The sequence below is a fragment of the Caretta caretta genome, chromosome 1 (assembly GCF_965140235.1).
Source record: "Caretta caretta isolate rCarCar2 chromosome 1, rCarCar1.hap1, whole genome shotgun sequence".
Classification (NCBI taxonomy): domain Eukaryota; kingdom Metazoa; phylum Chordata; order Testudines; family Cheloniidae; genus Caretta; species Caretta caretta.
The window spans coordinates 154,254,255-154,278,232 of record NC_134206.1 but is presented as its reverse complement, the minus strand read 5'-3'; the positions used below and the strand labels follow the sequence as shown (position 1 = coordinate 154,278,232).

At 40.1% G+C, this 23,978-nt stretch overlaps 1 protein-coding gene across 2 annotated transcripts in view; it reads left to right on the top strand.

The window, feature by feature from the left end:
* The first annotated feature begins 5,979 nt into the window (after positions 1-5,979).
* The window catches only part of MED14 (mediator complex subunit 14), a 58,593-nt gene continuing 40,594 nt past the window's right edge, over positions 5,980-23,978 (top strand). For both annotated transcript variants that reach the window (XM_048864504.2, XM_048864493.2), the window contains exons 1-10: positions 5,980-6,400; positions 8,444-8,470; positions 13,153-13,258; positions 14,633-14,806; positions 15,770-15,899; positions 17,650-17,778; positions 18,143-18,250; positions 19,139-19,271; positions 19,896-20,046; positions 23,385-23,496. In XM_048864504.2, the coding sequence (XP_048720461.2) occupies positions 6,219-6,400; positions 8,444-8,470; positions 13,153-13,258; positions 14,633-14,806; positions 15,770-15,899; positions 17,650-17,778; positions 18,143-18,250; positions 19,139-19,271; positions 19,896-20,046; positions 23,385-23,496 (1,252 nt within the window). In that variant the 5' untranslated portion in view covers positions 5,980-6,218. The remainder of the gene's footprint in view (positions 6,401-8,443; positions 8,471-13,152; positions 13,259-14,632; positions 14,807-15,769; positions 15,900-17,649; positions 17,779-18,142; positions 18,251-19,138; positions 19,272-19,895; positions 20,047-23,384; positions 23,497-23,978) is intronic.

Here is a 23,978-nt window from a genome sequence, read left to right as displayed (position 1 = left end):
TGACAGCCATCATTTATTTGTGGATTTACAAAGGGTATTCAAGTAAGAGTTGGAACCAGAATTTAGTTGTCTTAGAAGAGTGGGCCTCATTGCGAGTTTGCACGATGTGGATGTATTAGCCAGCAGCAGTTAACTATGATCAAGCAGTCTATTTGTAACTTAACCAAGATCTCTGTACAGAACACTTCACAGCTGAAATCCTTCTCCCACTGGGCATGACTAATCAGGCCTACTTTCCCTAACATTTTCTCCATCTTTTGAGGAGCTTCTATAGATAAATTCATTTCTCCATAAATACTTTCATGTTAAAATATTTGCTCACATTGTATTTTCTTTCTGTATCTTTTCCCCCTCCAAATTCTGTGACTAGCACTAAGCAGTAGACAGGGAAAACCACGGTTTTAGTGATAATATTGTCAACTTCTTAAGGCAATAACTGAATGTTGCAATTCATCTCTTTACTGCCATGAGCTAGATCAAGGGTTTCTTTTTCTTTGTTAGCCTTTCCAAGATGTGGGGTCAAAAAACGATATAACTGTTTTGCTCCTATTTCAGAATTACTTGTAAAACTGCACATTGCATTGCTTCACTAATGAAAAATACAGTTTGTGTGGCTGAGACAGTAAATTTCGTTATAATTAATTGGATTGCAATAATGATGACAACCACTCTTTTGAGGATACAAAAGACTGTTAGTAACTCTAGTTCCTGTCTCCTACAGACACACTGATTTAGAATTTACAGTGGATATCTACTTTGTTGGTAAAGTTCAGAGCAATGTGAATATGGTCAGAATCTAAAACTATGCAATTTGCAGTATTTCAAGAGAAGAGACTTTTTGTATATTCACAGATAGAAAATAGAGTCTTTTATTTTGACTTGGAGAATGTTTCTTTTCTTAAGTTGTTCAAGACATATTATTAGAACTGTAATGTACTTTACTAAACTGTACAAGTGATTCTCTGTCACAGTAACACACTGTTTTACAAGGCATCAGTGATTACCACAAAATTTTCACCTGTTACTGTAAATTCTTCTACAATTTAAAAATGTAAAAAACAAATGTTTCCCAAATCTGATCATATGAACAAAATAGAAAGAAAATAGAACCACCATTTAAAAAAAAAAGACATTTAAAAAAATAAACTTGGACTTTTAATAATCACAAAAAGTAGTACTTATAAGCAATACACAACTAATACTCTCCCCGTTGTACAAAGAATGCTCTACTGTAGGTATAAAAATCCTGCATAACTGACAAACCAATGGTCTGTGTTACAGAACACTGAGTTTTCAAAGCATAAAGTAGTCACTAATAAAAACAAATGCTATAATAAACTAGTAATTTGTTCCATTATATTACTTTGTGATTACAATAACATCCATAATTTTCAGTTGAACTGTATCATATCCATGTAGATGAAAGTTTGATACTGATAAGATTGTTATAATGGAAAAACCTAACATTTTGATATTGATATTTGTATAATGCATATTGATGTATGTTAGTTTATAAGTACTGTGTACTTTAATTTTATTGAATGAAAGTTTGAAGCTTTATAAACTAGTGCACTTTACTTAGCATTACAGTAACGGATCTTGTATGTGAAAGGTGAACTATACAAACATTTTCTGCCTTAATTCTTAAAAGCATTAAATGTATATAAAACATATTATTTATAGAAAACTTTTATTGCACATATAATTTATATAGGCGCTCAGACATTACAGTGCTAAACACTGTAGCAAGCCTGTAAATAAAACAAATGATCAATCAACAAAACCTCTGCAATGTATAATTTTTTTGTTTTGTTTACATATGACTATTAGAAGAGCTCTTCAGTACCAAGTGAAGAAAGTATTTGTGTCATTAAGCAGTGCTGTGTGACACCAGAAATTGACGTTATATTTGTTGTACTTGGGAACCAAATGACCAAGCTCTAAAATATACTGTGACAGATAGTTAGAAAGTACCCATATAAAGAGTGCAGTCCATCTTTCTGGCTCAGCTAAAACGTTTAAAAGATGGCTCCAGAGGAGGACAAATATTTAACCTGCTCAAGAAAAAGAAATTTATCAAGTTGCCCTCCCCTTTGATTCTAAAACCTTGTCAGCTCTGCAGCTAAATAGAAATACGTCTGATTCACCAACATCTAAGTTCTCTATTATGAATATTTGAGTGCCAATCTAAAATATCTACAGTATGCTTTATTAGTTGTACTTTATTTAGCACTTTTCATCTGTAGCTCTCAAAGTGCTACAGAAAGGAGGTCAGGTATCATCATCCCCATTTTACATATGGGGAAACTGAGGCACAGAAATGAAGTGACTTGTTGGAGATCAAAAAGCAGGTTAGTGGGAGAGATGGAAACAGAATCCAGATCTTCTGACTCTTAATATAGTTTCCTGTCCACTGAAACATACTTTCTTCTCATTATTAATACAGATGAATTTGTAGTAAACTTTAATAGGCAGAACACTGGGAACTGCTGAACTAAGCCAATGCATGCAAATAAAAGTACAAGAGAAATTTGTTAATTTGCATTTAACTAGCCTGGAAACCCCTTACCTCCCCCAGTGGTCCACTTCCTGCTTCTTAGCAAAGATTTAATAGGAGAGTCCTATAAGAGTCAAATTACAAAACACTTCATTTACAGACAAAGTACATTTATGTTGTATTATTCTTACTTACTAAATTGCAAAATTCAGTAATTCACTATCAATGTCCCAGTTAGTTTAATTTAGTGAGGTCTATTGAATGAAAGAAGGTAAGTTAGATAATGTTTCAGTCTCACATATTCAATGTATAGAATATCCTCCATTAATACTACATGCATTTTACATGGAATTAAATTGCAGTACACTTTAAAATAAGACACAGAGCAGTGATATTTATCTTACTTAAAAAAAAAGTGATGTTACATTTTATGTTGCACATGTACATGATACCTTGGGCCTGATTTTGCATTCTTTAGTCAGGAAATATCACTTATTTATATGATGGCATAATATTTTCATTTGTTTGTTTGACTACACATTGAGCAGAATTTTTTATTGAACTCTCCACAGTGACATCCAGGTTTTTTTTCTCAGTGATTGTAGTTAATTTAGATGCCAAACATATGTATCAGTTCATATAATTTCTTCTGATGTGTATTATCTTGAATTTGTCAACACAGAATCTTATCTACCATTTTGCTGCCTATTTAGAACTTTAGAAATACCTTGCAGTTTTCTCTAGTGTTAACTATCCTAAATAAGAAAAGGAGTACTTGTGGCACCTTAGAGACTAACCAATTTATTTGAGCATGAGCTTTCGTGAGCTACAGCTCACTTCATCAGATGTTTACAGTGGAAACTGCAGCAGACTTTATATACACACAGAGAATATGAAACAATACCTCCTCCCACCCCACTCTCCTGCTGGTAATAGCTTATCTAAAGTGATCAACAGGTGGGCCATTTCCAGCACAAATCCAGGTTTTCTCACCCTCCGAGGGTGAGAAAACCTGGATTTGTGCTGGAAATGGCCCACCTGTTGATCACTTTAGATAAGCTATTACCAGCAGGAGAGTGGGGTGGGAGGAGGTATTGTTTCATATTCTCTGTGTGTATATAAAGTCTGCTGCAGTTTCCACTGTAAACATCTGATGAAGTGAGCTGTAGCTCACGAAAGCTCATGCTCAAATAAATTGGTTAGTCTCTAAGGTGCCACAAGTACTCCTTTTCTTTTTGCGAATACAGACTAACACGGCTGTTCCTCTGAAACCTATCCTAAATAATTTTGTGTCATTTGCAAATATTTCACATTTTTCAGATGTGAAATTAAACATATGTTAACTAGATAATCCTGGCCTAGGATGGAGCCTTTGCTTCTCAGATTCTTTAAAAGTCTGTGAGGAATTGTGTCAAAGGCACTTTGGGAAAGTCCAAATAAAATTGTCAGCTGGTTCTCCATCTATTATTCTGTTGATGTATTCAAAGAATTCTATCACATTAGAGAGGCACAATCCTAAAATTAAAAATAATTACCCATCCATGTTCTGCTTTTCCAAATTATCTTTTAAAATATGTTTATTAAATTATGACAAAGGTAACATAAATATTTAATAATAATACATTTTGAAAATGAAACCAGTTACTCACTGGTTCCTTATTTTCACTAGTTTGCTTCAACACTTGAGGCAGATATTTTCCTTTCTTTTGCCTCTCGCTTGTCCGTTTGCCGCCTTAGGCTATAATCAGTAATGAGCTGCCAAAATCTTAACAACCGGTTTCCTATAAAAAGTTCTGATTTAAGGGATGAGCCCCAGTATGTATTTTTTGTACCAACAGGGTTACCATACGTCCGTATTTTTCCGGGAGAAATTTTTAACATTTAAAAATTCCTCCTGGACAGCAATTTAAGAACCAAAAAGCCTGACCTGTCCGGAAAAATACGGATGTATATGAACCCTGCCTAAAGTTCTTTTTTAAAAAGATGGGCCTGAACTAGAAATGAGCTCCTTTTCACATGCGTGCGGCAGGGGCTGGCTGCGGGTAGGGGGTGCAGGGGGTGGCTGGAGACGGGGGCTGGCTGCAGGCAGGGGCTGGCTGCAGGCAGGAGGTGCGGGGGTGGCTGGAGGCAGGGGCTGACTGGAGGTAGGCAGGGGGTGCAAGGGGTGACTGGAGGCAGGGCAGGGGGTGTGGGGGTGGCTGGAAACAGGAGCTGGCTGCAGGCAGGGGGTGCGGCAGGGCTGGCTGCGGGCACGGGCAGCTGGAGACAGGGGCTGGCTGCGGGCAGGGCAGGGGATGCTGGGGTGGCTGGAGGCAGGGCAGGGGGTGGCTGGAGACGGGGGCTGACTGCAGGCAGGGAGTGCGGGGGTGGCTGCGGGCAGGGTGGTGGGTACCCACAGGGAGAGCAGCAGGACGCAGCCCAGGTCCAGCAGAGCAGCCGGGGACCCACCAGGCAGCATCGGGAGCCCCAGGGCCAGGGGAGCAGCAGCAGCGACAGGATTTGTGCTCAGGGCCAGGCGGCAGCCCACATGGCTCCCGCAGCGCAGCGCCCCTGGAGGCCGGAGGAGGAATTACATCACTTCCCAGCCAGAGCCCATCAAAGCCTCAGCACCCCCTGCAGGGAAGCAGGTTAACAACCGGTTCTAAAACTGCTTCAAAATTTAATAACCGGTTCCCGCGAACTGGCTCCAGCTCACCACTGGCTATAATTAATTGCAAATAAGGCATGACTAGGTCCGACTCTGTTTAAAGTGTAAGATGCAAGAACAAGGCAACATCCTGCGCAACATTCCACCTTCTCCACATTATTAATATTTAAAAAAACAAAACCCGACATGAGGGTGTCCAACTTGCGACACCTCTCCGGAGTCTGATTTGCAGCAGGTGGCGGCTCGGCGCTGTCCGAAAACCAGACCCCTTTATCGTGTCTCATGTTGGGCACCCAAAAACGGACGCTCCCAACCGGACTGTGCACTTCGCAAAAGCCAGGCCGCACAAAGTGCGCGGGCCCGGCCACTGAAGGCGCCGTTCCACGTGATGCCCCTGATCCGAGCCCCCCGCCCGCCCGCCCGCCCGCCGGGGACAGCCCGGCCACCGACTAGAGCAGCGACTGCTTCCCGCCGCCTCGCGGCCACTTGCCCCCAAGCTCCGGGCCGGGCTCCCTCCCGCGCGCTGCCCCAGCGCCAGGCCCATTCCCGGGCTGCGCTCCGCCGCCCCGCCCCCTGCTGCTTGCCCCGCCCCTTCTCACTCGAGCAGCCCCGCCCCTCCGGCTCGCTCTCGAGACCCGTCCCCACCCGGGCTCGCGCCTGCCCTAGTCTCTGTCCGCACCCGACCATCTCCCCCCGCCCGCTCGCTCGCTCCCGCGTGCTTGGACCGTTGCGCGTTAGCCCCGCCCCGCGCGCTGCCTCGAGGGAGCCGCCGCTCAGCCGGTGGGGTTGCGGACTGGGCTCACCGGAAGGGTTTTCGTTCCGGTCCGCCGCAGCGGTTCTCTTCCGGTTCGGCATCCCCCATCATGGCGGCGGCCCCTGCGCCGAGCGGGCTCTGAGCTCCGCGGAGGCTCCTGGCGCCGCCTTCTCTCCCAGTCTCCTGCTGCTGGAGCTCGGCCGCTCGCGCCGGGTCGTGGGGAGCCGCCGCGGGGTCCCTGCGGCTGGTCGGGTCCCGGGGGGAGCCGGGGCCCCGCGCGCGCGCGCGCTTCCTGCCCGGGCTGGCGCGCTGCCGCCCCCATGGCGCCGGTACAGCTGGAGAGTAACCAGCTGGTCCCGGCCGGCGGCGGCCCCGCCTCGGCCCCGGCCCCCCCGGCTCCGGGCACCGCCGCGGCGGCGGCCAGCCCCGGCTACCGGCTCAGCACCCTCATCGACTTCCTGCTGCACCGGACCTACGCGGAGCTGACGGTGCTGGCGGACCTGTGAGTGCCGCGCTCGGCGCCCCGCTCCCTGCCCCTGAGCCCTGTCCCTGGGGAGGGTGCTGGGTGCCCTGAGCTGCCCCTGCCCGAAGCCTGCACCCCGGGGGAGTTAGACTTTGCGCGGCTTTGTACCTGCTCCAGGTTCATCCCATCCCCTGCTAAGTGCTTGTGGGGAGTCCGTCAAATGGGCTAAAAGGTGGAGAGCAGAGAAAAAGCTTGGACGGAAAGCATTTAAATTTGCCTCTAAATTAATTCTAATGGTATTGGAACTTGAAAGTTTTAAAATTATCTGCATTAGTAATATGTTAAACTGAGAGATTCTTAAAGTCTCACACTTAAGTGCTTTAAAATAAAAAAAATAGCTTGGACAATGAGAACAAGCTCGTCCATCTTTGTCTTGTTTCCTCCTACTGTTGGTTGCTGCAATGCTTGATGTGAAAACGCAAACAAGGAGTGAATTTAAATCTAAAGACTTTGTTTAATTTAGTGTCTAAACTATCTCTCATCTGTTGAGTTATTCTGATTAACGTTACAGGGTGGTGTAGGTGGGTATACAGAAAGGAGTAACTTATTGGGCCAATGAGAAAGTACCCGTAGTTCTGTGCAGAACAAGAACTACTGAATCTGATGATGCAAACTGTATATCCATGGACTTGCTTACTCTCATGACATGCCCACTTTAGAATTTCTGCTGGTTTTGGAGAGGCACATTTGTGGTGCACTGACGTTTTATAAATCCTATCCACAGGTAATCTGTAAAGAAAATAAACAATCTTGGTTCAGTGTCTAGCGTGTGTTAATTTGAGTTTTAGGGTTGTCACAGTAAAATGCACTGAATGTAAGTGCTACTGACTTCTTGCATTTTCACATTCAGTTAGCTCTATGTATTATCAAAATATTTGCATGAGGCACACTGTGTACTATGGTATGACACCAAACATTGCAACTTCATGTAATTAATACAAAATAAAAGTCAGGGTTAACAGTGCTTGAAGAATATGTTGGACAGTTGATCTACTATTGAATTATAGGCTGTCCAGGATCTCAACCAAATGTGAATGTCATGGATTTTCAATGCATGCCACATGTTCTGTGCATTTGGCTGGTAGAGGGGCTCCTTAGCGCTATAAAATATGCTTATTTTTGCATGAAGATCTCCTTTGCGTAGAATTCACTGTCCCGCACAAAGTACTGACATGTCCAGATCTGTGACCAAAAATGTAGCTTCCAAGTACAGAACAAAAAACGCTTTCTGCCCGAGAAGCTTACAATCTAAGCATGACAAGACACAACAGGCTATTATAAATAGATGGGAGGAGTTCAACAGAGACAACATTAGTCAGCATGATAGGTAGTGGTCTGTGCACAGTAGTGGCCTAACCATTGCAAAGCTTTTTCTAGGCATCATGACAAAGAAGAGTTTTGAGGAGGAATTTGGAGGTGGATAATGAGATAGCTTTGCGAATATTTACAGGCAGCTCTTCCCAATCCATCTCGTATCATTTGGGCCAAAAGTTATTCTTGTCTATTAAGTGACCTACATTAAATGAGTTAGTTGGTCTTTGATAACCCTCCAGAAGACAGGACAATGAGCTACAGTGATTAGGGGCCTTATAAGTACTTATTGATATCCATATTGGCTAGCTCAGCAGAGAGGCAAAAGTCTTTCATCTCAAGTTGATTCTTCTAATTCCAGTTTTAGGCAGGCTGGTAGATCATAGTGGTGGATCTCATGCTGATGCTGTCTATTGTGCACCTGTTGTATGTATAGACAACTCTTATTTCTAGGGCTATCAAACTAGCACTTTTGTTGAACAGTAAAACTTGACAAATTTAGTTGCATGAATATGGAGAAGTACTACACAACATCTTGAAACAACCTTTCCAAAGTGTGTGGTGTATTCATGTTGGAGTAGTGCTAACTCTTACATTTAATCATTTCATAATGATAAGATCTCCTCACTGGATGCAAATGAATGTATAGCTAAATATCTAAATGTTTGAAATGTAATATAACATTAAATAATGCTTTTATGTTTTTATTAGGCTACCAAGAAAGACTGACATGGAAAGGTGAGTCACAACAAGAGTGGGCTATTAATGCATGCTTAAATTTAACATTAAGGTGAGTGTGGGATCATTGAAATAAAATATTTTTTCTTAATTCAAAACTTGTCTGAATAAAAGATGATTTCTTTATTTCTTTATTGGATTGTCCTTGTGTTACTGTATAGAAGTAGCATTTTTCATGATGCAATAGCAACGTTAATTTGAAACTACCTAGGATTGTTGGATTCTGTTGCTAATGTGCCTCTGAACAGTTCTTTCCCCAGCAAGAAGTGCAGTTTAGCTGAGGGCATTACCCTTCTGTGTGGGAAGAGATAAGACATTAAAACTTAGAGGATGGGAGTGCCTGACCTGATATTGAATCTAGTGGGAAAGAGAATAAGAACCTAAACAAATACAGATGTGTCGAGAAGGAAATTCTACCAATGCAGGACTAGTAGCTGAAAAATATACATAGAATAAAGAAGCCTCTTGTTTGCCCCTCCTATATAATAGGAGATCCACCTTTTCCTTAGACAACATTTGAGGAAGCTTTGTTTTATGACTTGGGAACCTGTTTTCTTCAGAAATATATCCCTCTTTTTACTGAGGTCAAAGTACTGTACTTAATGTGCTTATTTTGGAGATTTGAGTAGCTTCTATAGAACCTGCCAGAATATGTAATGTTGGCTTCTTTGCTATCTGTGCTAACTCTTTCTTATTGATCTAGTTTATTTTGAAGATATGCGGAGATCATTCAATCACAATAATTCTAATGACAATTATATGGAAAATGCTCTCTCTCAAGTCAAGCATGTACTTTGCATAATACGGCATAGATTTCAATTGTACAAAATTATTTTTAACAGGATTTAATCCAGGGGTAGGCAAACTTTTTCGCCTGAAGTCCGCATATGGAAATGGTATGGTGGGCCAAGAATGCCTGGTGGGGGAGGGATGCTCTATGAGGTGTAGCATGGGGGGGGGGGGGCTCTATAAGGGATGTTACCGAGGCGGAGAGAGGGAGGGACCGATGGGGGGGGCTCTTTGGGGTGGTACCGGGGACTCCTAGGGGCCCTGCAGTGAGTGACACCAAGCACCACAGGTGGAGGCAGCCTAGCTGAGACGAGTGCGGCCCCTGGGCATTTTCGAGGCTCTCGAGGGTGGGGCCATAAGAGTTGAGGAGGGGATTGGGTGCGCTGCCGCATGGTGAGGGGGGGTTGTTGTGGGGGGGGGGTGGTTTCCAATCCCAGAAACAGCATGGTGAAGTCGTGCCTGTGCGGTGTGGTTCTGCGTGCTGGAAGATAGTGCTCATCAAGGGAATTGTGAGTCAGGGGCAGGGGGAGTGCTGGGTAGAGCCGGGCAAGGCCCTGACCTCGCTCCCTGGTGGGAGCTTGAGGGCTGGATAAAAAGTCTGATGTGCTGGAAGCGGCCCATGGGCTGTAGTTTGCTCACCCCTGGTTTAATCTTTTCCACAACCAGATCCTGATTTTAGGGGAGTCAAAAATTGGGATGTTTTCTTGAGACTTCTTTTCTCCTCTTCTCTTGAAGACATGCTGCGTGCCCAATATTCTCTCCTCTTTTCATTTTTAATGTTCCATGTTTCTTACAATTGTTACTCCATTTGCTACAGGCAGTGGCATTCAACCTGTATCTTTAGCCCCTGGGGATGTTCAGTGGGGGGTGGAGTGGCATACGTGGCTGTTGTGTCATTTGTGAGTTTAATTGGAACTTGCTTTGTGAGGCTCACACAGTCAAGTTGGTCAATAGACTGAATCAGCTTGGGTGTCTTTCACCAGGTGGGGGAGAGGTCCTTCCTTTCTCCTACAATGCTTGTGCGTCTCTGTAACCATTTAACAATCTGTCGTGTCTGAAATAGAATTGTGATATTTGGATCAGTATGTGGTAAGCTGCAGTGTGATATTAGGATGTATTTTTGTTGTTGTCTGATGCCATTTGGTGAAGTGGTTCTCTAGCTCTCTAAGGTTGCCTACAATTGCTGTAAGGGATGTTGCTTAATTAATCAACTTACTCATTTGCTCCTGCATAAGAGAGCTGCCATAGCAGCAGTAATGATACAGAGAAATTTAATAGTATCAGACTCCTGAACCACCTCTTAAAGGAATAGTGGTTGCTTGCAGGATGCTGTCTTGATGACCGGCAGTATACACCCATCAGTGATGAAGGCGTGATACTTGGCAGGCTTAAACTTAACATGGATTTTAATTAGAGCTTAAGTCCCTTTCTAGGGTTTTCTTCTTGAGGACCCCTTGATAAGCAAAGCTTGTAGGAAATTATGGATCCTGATATTTTACGATCTTTTTGAAAGATATGTAATTTTATTATATGCAATGGACACCACTAATACTAGATTCTAACTGCTCCACATAGATAAGAGTAAATTACTTTTAGTATTACATGCAATAATACAAAATAGCAGTTGGACAGGAAACTACCTTGATATATTACAGTGGTACTGAGAACTTATTTGTAATGCAGTGGGAAAACTATGGGTTTGGGTTTTGATAACAGGTAACTTGTGCATTCTCACTGTTCATAATTCCTGTTTCCTTCCTTGCTCTCTAGTGACATATAAAGTAGTGTATATTTTTGATCTAAGTGGATCAATGACTTATATGATACATATTTTTAAATTGAACTTGCAGTACGTCAACTCTTAAGGGTCCTGCTTTCCAGTGGATACAAATAGAAATTGAATTCTCATTCCTGCTTTACATCAGCAAAGAGTTCCTGCTGGGAAGTATTAAAAGAAAACTCTTGTTCAGATACTTTGAATAGCTATATAAACTTTCAGTTTTCCAAAATAATCTCTGTGTTTATAGTCAGTGAATGAGGTGTTATGTCTCAACAACAGTAGATGTCATTTTAATTTGCATTAAGGGCCCTTTCTACACAGGAGGATTAAAAGAATCTACTTTTTTAATTAAAAAGCAAAACTTTTGAACTTGTTTTAACGTAAGGTTTTAGTAATTAAAAATAAATATTAAGTTACAGTAATAGCTCTGAAACATTGACTGACTTTGCCTCCTAATGGCAAGAGTTATTTACTCCTACTTCACTCCTAATCTACCTTCTGGACAATTTTTTTTTATACTTGCTAAATATCCATTAATACAGAGGAGCAGGCTTTTTAGTGATCTCTCTTACGTAGTTATCAGAAAATCTGTTATGCTCTTCTTTTATACTTACATGTTTTATCCAGGCTTTACACTAGCTTTTTGAAGCGCCATCTTTATTAAACAATATGTCTCTTAATAAAGCCATATGCAAGCTCATACATCTAAGAACAAAGACTGTAGGTCACATTTACCTGATGGGGGACTATATCTTGGAATGCAGTGGCTCTATAAAAGGCTTTTAAGGATAGTGATGGATAACCAGTTGAATCTGAGCTCACTGTTCAATGCTCTAGCTAGCGGGGTCCATGATAAACTGAGGACTATATACTACTACTAGTAGTAATAGTAGCAGGAGGGTGGTATTACCTCTGTATAGGACATTAGTGAGACCTTTATTCGAATACTGTGTCCTGTTCTGGTGCTAACACTTCAAAAAGGATGTTGAAAAATTGGAGAAGGTTCAGAAAAGAGCTACAGAATGGATTTGCAGTCTGGAAAATAACACTATAATGTGATTTAAGGGGCTCCACCTTCCCTAGCATAAGCGAAATAGATTATGAGATGACTAGATCGTGACTAGAAATACCTACATGAGCCAGAGATTTCTTATAATAGAAGGCTCTTTAATCTACCAGGAAGATGCAATGAGAACCCGTGGTTGGAAACTGAAGCTAGAAAATTTCAGATTAAAAACAAGATCCAAATTTTTAAATGTAACTGTTAGAACATCTTGCCTATGGATGTGGTGATTTCTCCATCACTTGAAGTCTTACAAGACAGGATATATTTCTAAAACATGCTTTAGTACCAACAATTTTTTTTTGCTTGATGCAGAAATTACTGGATGAGGTTCTGTGTCCTGTGTCTTGCAGGAGGCCAGACTAGGTTATCATAATGGTGCCTTCTGGCCTTAAATTTATGTATCTTTATTGACTACACATTTTTTTTTTTTTTTTTTTTTTGTGAATTGCTTAATGTAGCTTAAACCTTGCAGCAGCATTTACAGCAAAAAAATGTGTAAGTTCAAAGTAACTCCTTGGAAGTCAATAGGTTCTGACCAAATTATGTGAAATCAGAAGCTTCCCATACCATAGATGGTGTCTTACAGACTGGAATGAAAGCGTGAATTGAGATCCAAGCATTACTCTCTGCCTTTCTTATCTGCTATAGACAGGCTTCTGCTGTGGTGAAGAGTACAGATGGGGCTATGGATATAGGCTGTGGCCAGTATCTAATAGAGTAATTGTTAAAAATGTGGGGAGGGAGGAGCGGGGAAGGACTGGACATGTAGCATTTCTGCAAGTAAAGAGGAAAAAAACAAAAGTCACAGGAAGGCATCCTGAATTTTGACTCCTCAGCACCACGCCCTGATGTATAAAAAAATTAAACCATGTTGTGGGGAAAAAAATTGTACAATTGAAATTGATGCTACATTATGCAAAGTATAAACTTTATGTGATGCATGACATTTTCTGTGTAATTGTCTTTAGCAAACTGCACTGCAACTGAACTGCAGCTTTGTGAGATGTTTCAGTACTGACTTAACTCTTGATTTTTTTTATTTTACAGAAAAATAGAAATTGTGCAGTTTGCAAGCCGCACACGTCAACTGTTTGTTCGATTATTAGCCTTAGTAAAATGGGCTAACAATGCTGGGAAAGTGGAAAAATGTGCGGTAAGTTAGCAACTTAACTTGGTATAAAATGACCTAAAACTTGTCGGTGGGCTTTTTAGTACCTTCTGAATAGATTATAAAATGCTCACATTAAAAAAGCCAGATTCCATATGATAATGTACGTGAAATGTACATTGCTCTCCTCGTTCTGTTCAATAATTGTAAGTTATAATTTGTATAGTAGTAATGTCGCTTCTCTCTTTAAGAGACAGTTACACTGTTGCAGTAAACCCCAAAAACTCATGAATAGGGAAAGCAAAAGGCATGACTGCATATTATCTTCAATATTATTTTATCAGGAGTGAGAACATTTGGAGGTTAGGAGATGGGGTGGGGGTGAAGGGCAGGGGCATTGATCTCAGCACTAGTTCTTATTGTTACACTTGGTTGCATTATGTAGGCACTGTGAGATAGTAAAGTCCTGCTGTTGGTTAAATGAGTTCAAAGTCCAGCATGTTGCAAAAAGTCAGTTTATTGGCAGAATATAAATAAGTATGGCGGTAATCCAGTAACAGTCTGCAAATTGACTGCCACAAACGTACCATAGTATGTAGGAGTGGAAACCTCTGCTGTGGAGTACAAGCTGAAACCAAATGATTCTCCTTAACATTCCATCCAAAATACTAGACACACAAGGTGGATGAGAGATCTTTTATTGGACCAATGAGTACATTTCCCAGACCTGAAGATGAGATCTGTGTAAGCATAAAAGTTTGTCTCTCTCACCAATGGAAGTTGGTTCAATAAAAGATTTTACCTCACCCACCTTGTCTCTAAAACATACTGGGATTGACACAGGTACAGCAACACTGTCTCCAAAATACTCTTCTTCTCCTAATTCTGGTGATGGATATCCCACAGATGAAGCATTTGTGAATTACTTAAAAAATAAATAAAAAACTCCAAGGTCCCATTCACATTTTCCACATGCTCTGTGAAGAGAAGTAAAGAGAGCTGCAACCCACTAATGGAAGCTCTGTTCTCAGAGCACTTTAAATTGTAGGGCAAAGGCAGGAGCTAGGACTGTTCCAACTAAGCTCCCTGAACTTGTCTTCCTTCCCTAGGAGTTTCTTAAATTCAGACTTGAACCACCCTGTAGTAGAAGTGAAATGAGGTACTTACCTTTGATTAAAGAGTGGGAATCTGGTATTTTTATCTATAAAAGATTTGGTAATGGGAGAAATAAAATGTATAAATGTCCTTGATTAAGTATTTATTTAAAAAACTACCAAAATATTCCTTTCCCCTCACCCCAAATATAGGCTTTTTTGAATTGCGGGGGGTGGAGGGAGAGAAAAGGGGGAAATACTATTTAGAGATACTTTGGGCAAGGGATTGACTTCAGCAGTCAGTATTTTTTTTTCTCTTTTATAGATGATATCAAGTTTTCTAGATCAACAAGCTATCCTTTTTGTGGACACTGCTGATCGTCTGGCATCACTAGCTAGAGATGCTTTGGTTCATGCTCGCCTGCCCAGTTTTGCTATCCCATATGCTATTGATGTGTTGACAACTGGGTCATATCCACGTCTCCCAACATGTATAAGGGTAAATGTCTTTACAGTATAGCTGAAAAAGATCCCTCCTAAAATATCTTATCAGGTAACAGACACAAACTAGTGAAACTAACGGTGTGAAACATCTTTCTCCTCCTGTAATTACTGCAGATAAAGTACATATTTCTCTTTAAAGTGCATGCTAATACAGAACCAATTATAAAATGTGCAAAATTCTAACTTGTTTATATTTAGAATATTTCTTATTAACAGGCTAACTTTTCCCTATCAAGGATTCTATCTTGCTAGACTACTTCTGCTCTAGGACCCAACAAAGTAACAAACCTTTTTCCTTTTTTGTCAGTCATTTATTGGTGTTTGCACACACTAAACCAAAACCCCAGAAAAATATTCAACTAACCTAAAATGAGATTAAAATCTGCTGCTCACACTGTCTCTGGTTGTAGCGATGATCCTCTTAATACATGCTATTATAGTATCCCTCCAGGATTAAACAGCTGCCTTTTTTGTGTCTAGAGATCCATGGAAACACCTTCAGCTATCTTTAATGCTGCTTTGTAATTTCCTTGTTTAGCTTGCATTCTGGTTAAGCAAGCTTTTCTGAAGTCATGTAAGACCATAGAACTTTAGATTATTTTTCTTTTAAATATAAAAATCTGGCTATCAACCTTAATTTTTGTAGCAATATCATTTAAGAATACTAAGGCAACTTGATGTACAAGGTCTGCAATAGTCTAAAGTGGGCTGAGTTTAGTGATTTCTTCCTAAATATGAGGTGGTTTGTCTAGGGCACAATCCAGTTCACTGGAAGGCAAATTCAAGAGGCTATGGAATGCATGTTTTAAAACTGCCTGCTTAAATATAAATACTGCCTCCTATTCTACTTTCAGACTTCCAGTGTTAGTCTTCTCTATCATTTATGAAAGTTAATTTATTTAGTAGTGGTTTTACTTCAGTTTGAGAGATATAGACATGTTGATACTTACCTTAACAGGATAAAATAATTCCTCCTGACCCAATAACAAAAAATGAAAAGCAAACCACGCTTCATCAGCTAAACCAGATTCTTCGACATCGACTGGTGACTACAGATCTTCCTCCACAGTTGGCGAACCTTACAGTTGGTAAGGACCTGAAGTTACTTTTAAAGACTCAATTGTTTGAGGCTAATTAAAATAGTGATTTTAGACTTTTAACTAAAACATGACTGGGAAAAAGTTTCTAAGCATCTAAAAAGGTTGAAACCCTGCCCCTATGGGACATTAGTGTACATACTTCCCACAGCCTGAAAGAATTGGGAGTCATATAGTCTTATTTAAACCCACCGTACAAATCTCCAAAAAGCCCTACTTTGACAACAGAAGGAAAGGTTGCTCTTCTGTTCTGACTGTAGCATTGGTCTTCATGAGCCATTGTTTCTTATATTTCTGCACAGTTTCTACTGATCAGGGGTCTGCTCCTACTCTGTGTCCTCCCCTACTGCTGCTTGGTAGACAAAATGGCCTCTCCTTTCTGTTTCTTCCCACCCTCATTTTCTGTGTCTCATTTTCCCATTGGTGTTAACTAATAACCTGATTTTAGCAACTAGGGTTTTGCAGTTAAAATTGTCCATTAGTGCATGTAATAGTAAATATGAAGTCATTGAAACTTCAGTATTGGATCCATTTTTCTCTAGGCAGGGTAACTGACTTGGGTTTTTAATCTTTGAATTTTCTGGATTTGTCAGTTACTCTGTCTAAATGTGTAGTATTTGGTAAAAATTTCAAAAGTACTTAAGTGACTCTGTTCCTTTTGAAAATTTTACCCATTGTGGCCTTTGTAAAAGAATGGTAAGTTATATAATCATATGGCATACTTAGTCACATGATTGCAGTGGCCCTTGAGTGGAAGGATGGTCCAGTGGTTATGGTGCTAATCTGAGACTTGGGTTCAATTTCCTGTTCCACGATGGACTTCCTTTGGACCTTGGGCAAGTCAGTCTTCTGTGCCTTGGTTCCCTATCTAAAGTAGAGATAATACTGCTCACAAAGGTGTTCTTGGAATAAATATCTAAGACAGATAGATGGCCTAAATAGCCTTGCTCGTGTGTGTGTCAGAATCTCTCACACCTGCGGATGGAACTATAAAAGGTCAAACTTGGTATGAGTAGCCTTCATCAAGGTGCATTACTTGTACTAAAGTTGGGTGTTTGCAAATTTGTAAATGCTTGAACTCTCACTTGGGGGCACGCACAGGGCACTTTGTACACTTGTGTGCATTAAAGAATAAAAAGATAAGGCTAGAATTTCAGGCTTGGTCTACAATGAATGCTGTTATTGGCATAGCCATGTCAGTCTGGGTGTGAAAAAACAGTTGTTCAGACCAGTGCAGACACAGCTATGTTATTCAGGGAAGCAGTGTTCCTGCGCTGACAGGAAAAACTTCTTCTATCAGTGTAGGCTGCATCTACAGTAGAGGGGTGTTCTGGTATAGTCTCCATAATTGAAGATGCATTCTTAGTGATTGGTAAAGTAGTTCATTAGCCTTTCATTTCTGGAAATGTTAAACTACCAGTTAAATATTTTTTTCATGTGATTCAGTGTCTGCAGGCTGCTCAGGAGATAATCTATACTGAACTGACAGGTGTGTTACAAGTCTTGACTAAAGTAATACTGTTTAAGGAAATTTACATGGGATGGGCCCACACTGTGCTGGCTGGTATTTCCGCTTTCACAAACATTAATAGTTGACTAAATTTTTATAGAAATGCAGGTAGCAGACTAGGGATCATAAAAGATTAATTTTGTTTTATATTGGAAGTCTTTTTGCACTTTAAAGTTTGAGGGCCTGTTTAGCATGCTGAGCATAAAAAAACTAGCTTGAACTTTCTCCTAGCTAATGGCCGTGTGAAATTTCGAGTTGAGGGGGAGTTTGAAGCTACCTTGACAGTGATGGGAGATGACCCTGACGTTCCATGGCGCCTCCTCAAACTGGAAATTCTGGTTGAGGACAAAGAGACTGGAGGTAACATCAGACGTCTTTTATTTTTACTTTCTTAATGTTGATCTGGGGAGCACTCTGAAAATGGTGTTTTATTAATCAGCATTAAAACTAATTGTACAGCCTATGTTTGCACTCTACCAACTTGATATGGATAAATTATACATATTGTCCAGTTTTTCACCACCTTGGTCTGTGTACTTTTTACCTTTAGGGGTACAGTCTCAATGGCATTTCCCCAAATATACTGAGAAAACTGTTTCTTTTCAGTAGAACCCAAGTTGCTAAATACCTTTTAACCTTTTGGAAGCTCTTTAGTGTGGTAGTCTTTTCCTAAAATGACTTAATGTCTAGATCTCTAATGTGAACTATTTTTAATTCATGGAAGATGGTCGAGCTTTGGTTCATAGTATGCAGATCAGCTTCATTCATCAGTTGGTTCAGTCTCGACTCTTTGCTGATGAGAAACCACTTCAGGACATGTACAGCTGCCTACGTATCCTTCCAAAGATGGCTTTTTAATAGAATGATGTAATAGCCTCACCCTCTAGTGATTAGAGCTCAAAAGAGAAAATAAATGCTGTTAAGCTCAAGGATAATGCCCATTAGCATAGAGGAAATGGACTTTGGGGTTATTCTCATGGTCCAGCAGGAAAGATTCATTGCAAGAAGCAGTGTCTAATACTTACCTGGATAGTGTCATTCACTTGATTGTTCAGGTCACCAGGAGGCAAACAGGATGGGTAGCTTTGTGTACTAAACTGTTTACCCCTACAACACTTGGGTAGCTGCATGTGGCAAATGATCTAGAATAAAATGCTGACTTTCAAGGTGCAGTAGCCAACAATCTTTATTGACTAATAGGTGCAACAAAAGTCTACAAACTGTGGATAGTAAAGTGGAAAATAATTTATGCACGAGTCGTTACACTGACTTCGTTCACACAAGGGATAAATTAATATTTGGGTAGTGTGAAATACTTTTCAATGAAACGTGATTCTATGCAAAAATAAAAATGTTCTTAAGATAAGCTTGTAGTGTAATAACAAGAATGTAAGTTTTTCTGCCAGCTTCATTATGAACTGCATTTCTTGTAATATTCTCCCATCACCAAAAGGCAGTCTGATTTCAAATATCTGAAGCAGTTAAACTTCTAGGGTACTCTTTTCTAAGACAAGATGCTGTGCAAGAAGTTAGATAAAGACAGCTTTGAAAAATACTCGACACTATACAAAAATAAACTACCCCCAAGTATTTATCTGTTTTGGGGAAGCAATAAGTATGTATAAAGGACCATAGAAAAGATTTCTGATGTTCTGTTGTCTTACTGTGAATTGGTATAGCATACAGAGGGTGTTTGTATTTGCTTAACTCCATTCATTAGACTCCTTCTGCTTATCGCTTCAATTAGAAGTTTTGCATTCACAAACACTAATGCTGATTCGGGAACGTTGGGGTGACCTTGTGCAAGTGGAACGATATCATGCAGGGAAGTGTCTCTCGCTCTCTGTTTGGAAGTAAGTTAAATAATTTTAAGGACTTCTTGCATGTCTTTCAGCATAAACAAGACTCTTAAATGTTGGTGTATTTGTAATTAATAAACTTAGCCAGAATTTTCAAACCTGAATTTTGAAAGCTAGGTCTCCTCAACTACCATATTTAATCACCTAAATATGTGGTCTGAATTTCAGAAATGCTGAGCACCTTCACATCATATTGACTTAGGTGGGGATGGTGGGTGCTGAGTGCCTCAGAAAATTGAACCACATTTATTTAGGTGCCATATGTTAGCTAGCGTAACTGTTGATGCTGTTTTGATTCATATATCTAATATGCTTTAATCTGACATCTTACTTGATATCTTGCAAGTAGTGAGTCTTGTAAGCTAATTTATGTGCTCAGTTTAAATATTTCATTTTATCACTGTTCTTCTAATCACTTTTAATGTAGCGCAACTGGCTTAATGTTTTCTGTGCAGTGCTTTTGTAATCAAATATTGACTACTGAAGAAACGTCTTCCTCCTCACTATGATTACACTAGCTGTAATATCACCACATGGCTCGGAGTGCTTCAGCAAGAATAACCTTTAGACTGTTTTAAAATATAAAATTATTTAATATTGCATTTTTTTAATTTTAAGCCAACAGGTGGTTGGGAGAAAAACAGGAACTGCATCTCTGCACAAGGTCACCATTAAAATTGATGAGAGTGATGTCTCAAAACCCTTGCAAATTTCCCATGAACCTCCCCTGCCAGCTTGTGACTCCAAATTAATGGAAAGAGCCATGAAGGTAAGGCTCTCCAGCTGCAGCAGGCATTTAGTTTTCTAAATCAAGCATTTTTAACAATATTGAGTTAATACATAGTCTCACTACCAGATTGTATTCAGAGAGTTCAGACTCTAGTTCAGCATCAAATTCTGTTCTCGGTTAGGTACCATTTCTTTTGTGACCTCCACAAATTGCTGATCTAGAGGATATTTCAAAGATTACTATAAAATTTCTGGTTTCAGAGTAACAGCCGTATTAGTCTGTACTTGCAAAAAGAAAAGGAGGACTTGTGGCACCTTAGAGACTAACCAATTTATTTGAGCATGCGCTTTCGTGAGCTACAGCTCACTTCATCGGATGCATACTGTGGAAACTGCAGAAGACATTATATATACACAGAGACCATGAAACAATAACTCCTCCCACCCCACTCTCCTGCTGGTAATAGCTTATCTAAAGTGATCATCAAGTTGGGCCATTTCCAGCACAAATCCAGGTTTTCTCACCCCCCCCACCCCCCTCCAAAAACCACACACACAAACTCACTCTCCTGCTGGTAATAGCTCATCCAAAGCGACCACTCTCCCTACAACGTGCATGATAATCAAGGTGGGCCATTTCCAGCACAAATCCAAGTTTAACCAGAACGTCGGGGGGGGGGGGGGTAGAAAAAAACAAGGGGAAATAAGCTACCTTGCATAATGACTTAGCCACTCCCAGTCTCTATTTAAGCCTAAATTAATAGTATCCAATTTGCAAATGCATTCCAATTCAGCAGTTTCTCGCTGGAGTCTGGATTTGAAGTTTTTTTTGTTGTAAGATAGCGACCTTCATGTCTGTGATTGCGTGACCAGAGAGATTGAAGTGTTCTCCGACTGGTTTATGAATGTTATAATTCTTGACATCTGATTTGTGTCCATTTATTCTTTTACGTAGAGATTGTCCAGTTTGACCAATGTACACGGCAGAGGGGCATTGCTGGCACATGATGGCATATATCACATTGGTGGATGTGCAGGTGAACGAGCCTCTGATAGTGTGGCTGATGTGATTAGGCCCTGTGATGGTGTTTCCTGAATAGATATGTGGGCACAGTTGGCAACGGGCTTTGTTGCAAGGATAGGTTCCTGGGTTAGTGGTTCTGTTGTGTGGTATATGGTTGTTGGTGAGTATTTGCTTCAGGTTGCGGGGCTGTCTGTAGGCAAGGACTGGCCTGTCTCCCAAGATTTGTGTGTATATATAATGTATATTATATGCATTATATATATAATGTCTTCTGCAGTTTCCACAGTATGCATCCGATGAAGTGAGCTGTAGCTCACGAAAGCTCATGCTCAAATAAATTGGTTAGTCTCTAAGGTGCCACAAGTACTCCTTTTCTTTTTATAAAATTTCTGAATGCCTCACTTACTGTATCACAAAGGGGTGGTGGAAACGATGGCAAAGAGTTTAAAAAGTAACTAGTGATTTTGTGTGGCCAGCTTGAGACATCTTGAAAGGTCTAATTTTCAGGAGTTCCCACATACTCGCCTTTGAAAATAAGCCTCTTCAGAGTGTCTCAAGTTGGCCACCCAAAACTACTAGTCATGTTTGAAAACCTTGGCCTATATTTATAAGTATTATCCTAAAAGTTTAATACATATTCAGTTTTTAGAAATGTACAACTTAATTCTGCACAGTAACTGTAGATAATCTCACTGGTCTGTTTTATTGAATCTTTAATCTACTAATGCCCCTGATCTTAAACTAACAAAATATGTGGGGATAGTCAGAGTGGTCTGAAATAAATAACTATAACCCTCATTCCTATTTGGGTGCGATATTTACTTTGGTAACTTCCATTGACATGGTACTAGTTAAGTTTGGCAAAACAAACCTCTGTTGCCCTGTATTTTTAAGTAATTAAGTCTTTTGTAACTTCCTTGTTAAGTCAGATTGTGACATGCTGATACCAGTGCTTACCATAAAAAGTAAGCAATAGAAATAGTTAACTCAGGTTAGTTATATGATTCTCAAACCATCATGAACATCCTTACAGTGGGAAATCTTTACAGCACAAAACAAACCTTAACTCTGCCCCTCTAGAAGTAACACTAGCTCCTGATCTTCCATTCTTTGTTCTCTTCATACCTAAGGCTTGATCCTGTCAACCCTTTCATTGTAAGGATGAAGGACTCTGCACCCCGCAGTCTTTTAAGAAGTTTGGACAATAGTTGACTGATAGCCACTGATGTAGTAACTGTACCATGACCTTCCTCCCACTTTCCGGCTTACTTCATAACAGATATAAGGAGTTTACAGTGTAATTATATAGGCCCCAAGTCAGAAAAGCACACGCTTAATTTTCACCATGTGTGTAAGTCCCACTGACATCAGTGGAACTCAAGCATGTGTTTGAGCACCCTTCCTAAAACAAGACTGCAGTTTATAGAGGTATGTGTGAAGCCATTTTCAGTTCATGACTTACCACACACTGGTTCATTTCATCTCACTGTTCTAACTTGGTGATCTGAGCCTAGAGACCTTGTATGCATAGTTACGCACTCCCTCTGTATTTATTGTTGTTTGCATAATAATCTCATTGGGTAGATTGACATCATAGTAATAAGGGCCTAAACAAAACAAAAATCTTAAGACAGATGAATCTATGGAGTCTTAATGGAGAATGATGACTTGAAGTAAGCTGTTTGTCTAAGCAGGCTTGTACAATATTTGTTGTGGTTTTTGTATGGTTGTAGAAGAAACTGGAGTCATCCAATATGTGATTATGAGGAAGGAGTTCCACTGCTATTGGTCACTGAGTTGAAACCCTTTGTTATGGATGGGTAAGATTTGTTTCTGAGAGCTTGTCTTACGTGCTATAGTATTGGCAAAAGTGTGAATTTAAACCACTATAGTTATATTGATCTAACCCTGAGTAGACACACTTTTATTCTGGTATAAAGAGGGCATTTTTCAGGTTAGCTTCTGTCTTTTTGGAAATGGTTTAAGCTAAGCCAAAAAAAGCCCCTCTTACTCCAAAATAAAGTGTTTCCACATGGGCAGTTATACCAGTATAACTTTTGAATCTTTTCTCTGCAGACAAGCTGTAAGTTCTTCTAGTTGTCTCTCCCCCAATTATCCTTCAGTGTTAAGTTGCTGCACTAGGGGCAGAGCTAAGGTTATTTTGATGTTGGCCAGACATACTTTAGTTGTGGGTATAAATTTATGGTGTATTAAGTTTCACAGAGAATTGTACAGTAAACCAATCTAAAATGTTCACTTGTAAAGTTAGGAAGTGTTATTCAAATGTATTACAAGTTCCTCTCGTAGTACCTAGATTTTATTTTAAACTTGCTCTTGTAATTTTATTTCTACAGATAGACCACTTATCAATAGAAAAACTCTTAATAGACAGCGTGCATGCGAGATCTCATCAGAAACTTCAGGAGCTGAAAGCCATCCTTAAGAGCTACAATGTTAATGACAATTGTATGTGTGTTTGTTATGACTTCTACATTTAATCTTATTTCTTTTATTGTGTATGTAAATGGTTTTGTCATCTTTGTCCCCCTCACTTCTGAGTTCCTTGTTTCTCAGGGCTTCTTTTAGCTTAATGATAAGTTTTAAAAAAAGTAAAATGTATTCACAAGCAGCAAGATATGGTTTCAAGTCATCATACATTGATAGCTGCTTTGGAAAGTTTACGTACTTAACGTGTTCCCAGCAGATAATATCTAATTTTACATATAGCACAGAAGCTAAAGTTTGTAGTGCATTATGTTTTGGATGGAGGGGCTGAAGTCTTCTAGTCTGAAACTTGTTATATTCAAAAAGAAATAAAAGTCCTTTCAATGACTTCAGTAGCCTTTGGATTGAGCACTTATGTCTGATCCAACTCCTATTGAAACTGATAGCAGTTGGATAGGGTCTTCAGTGTTCTTTATGCATCCTGTTATTAGTAGGTGTTAGGG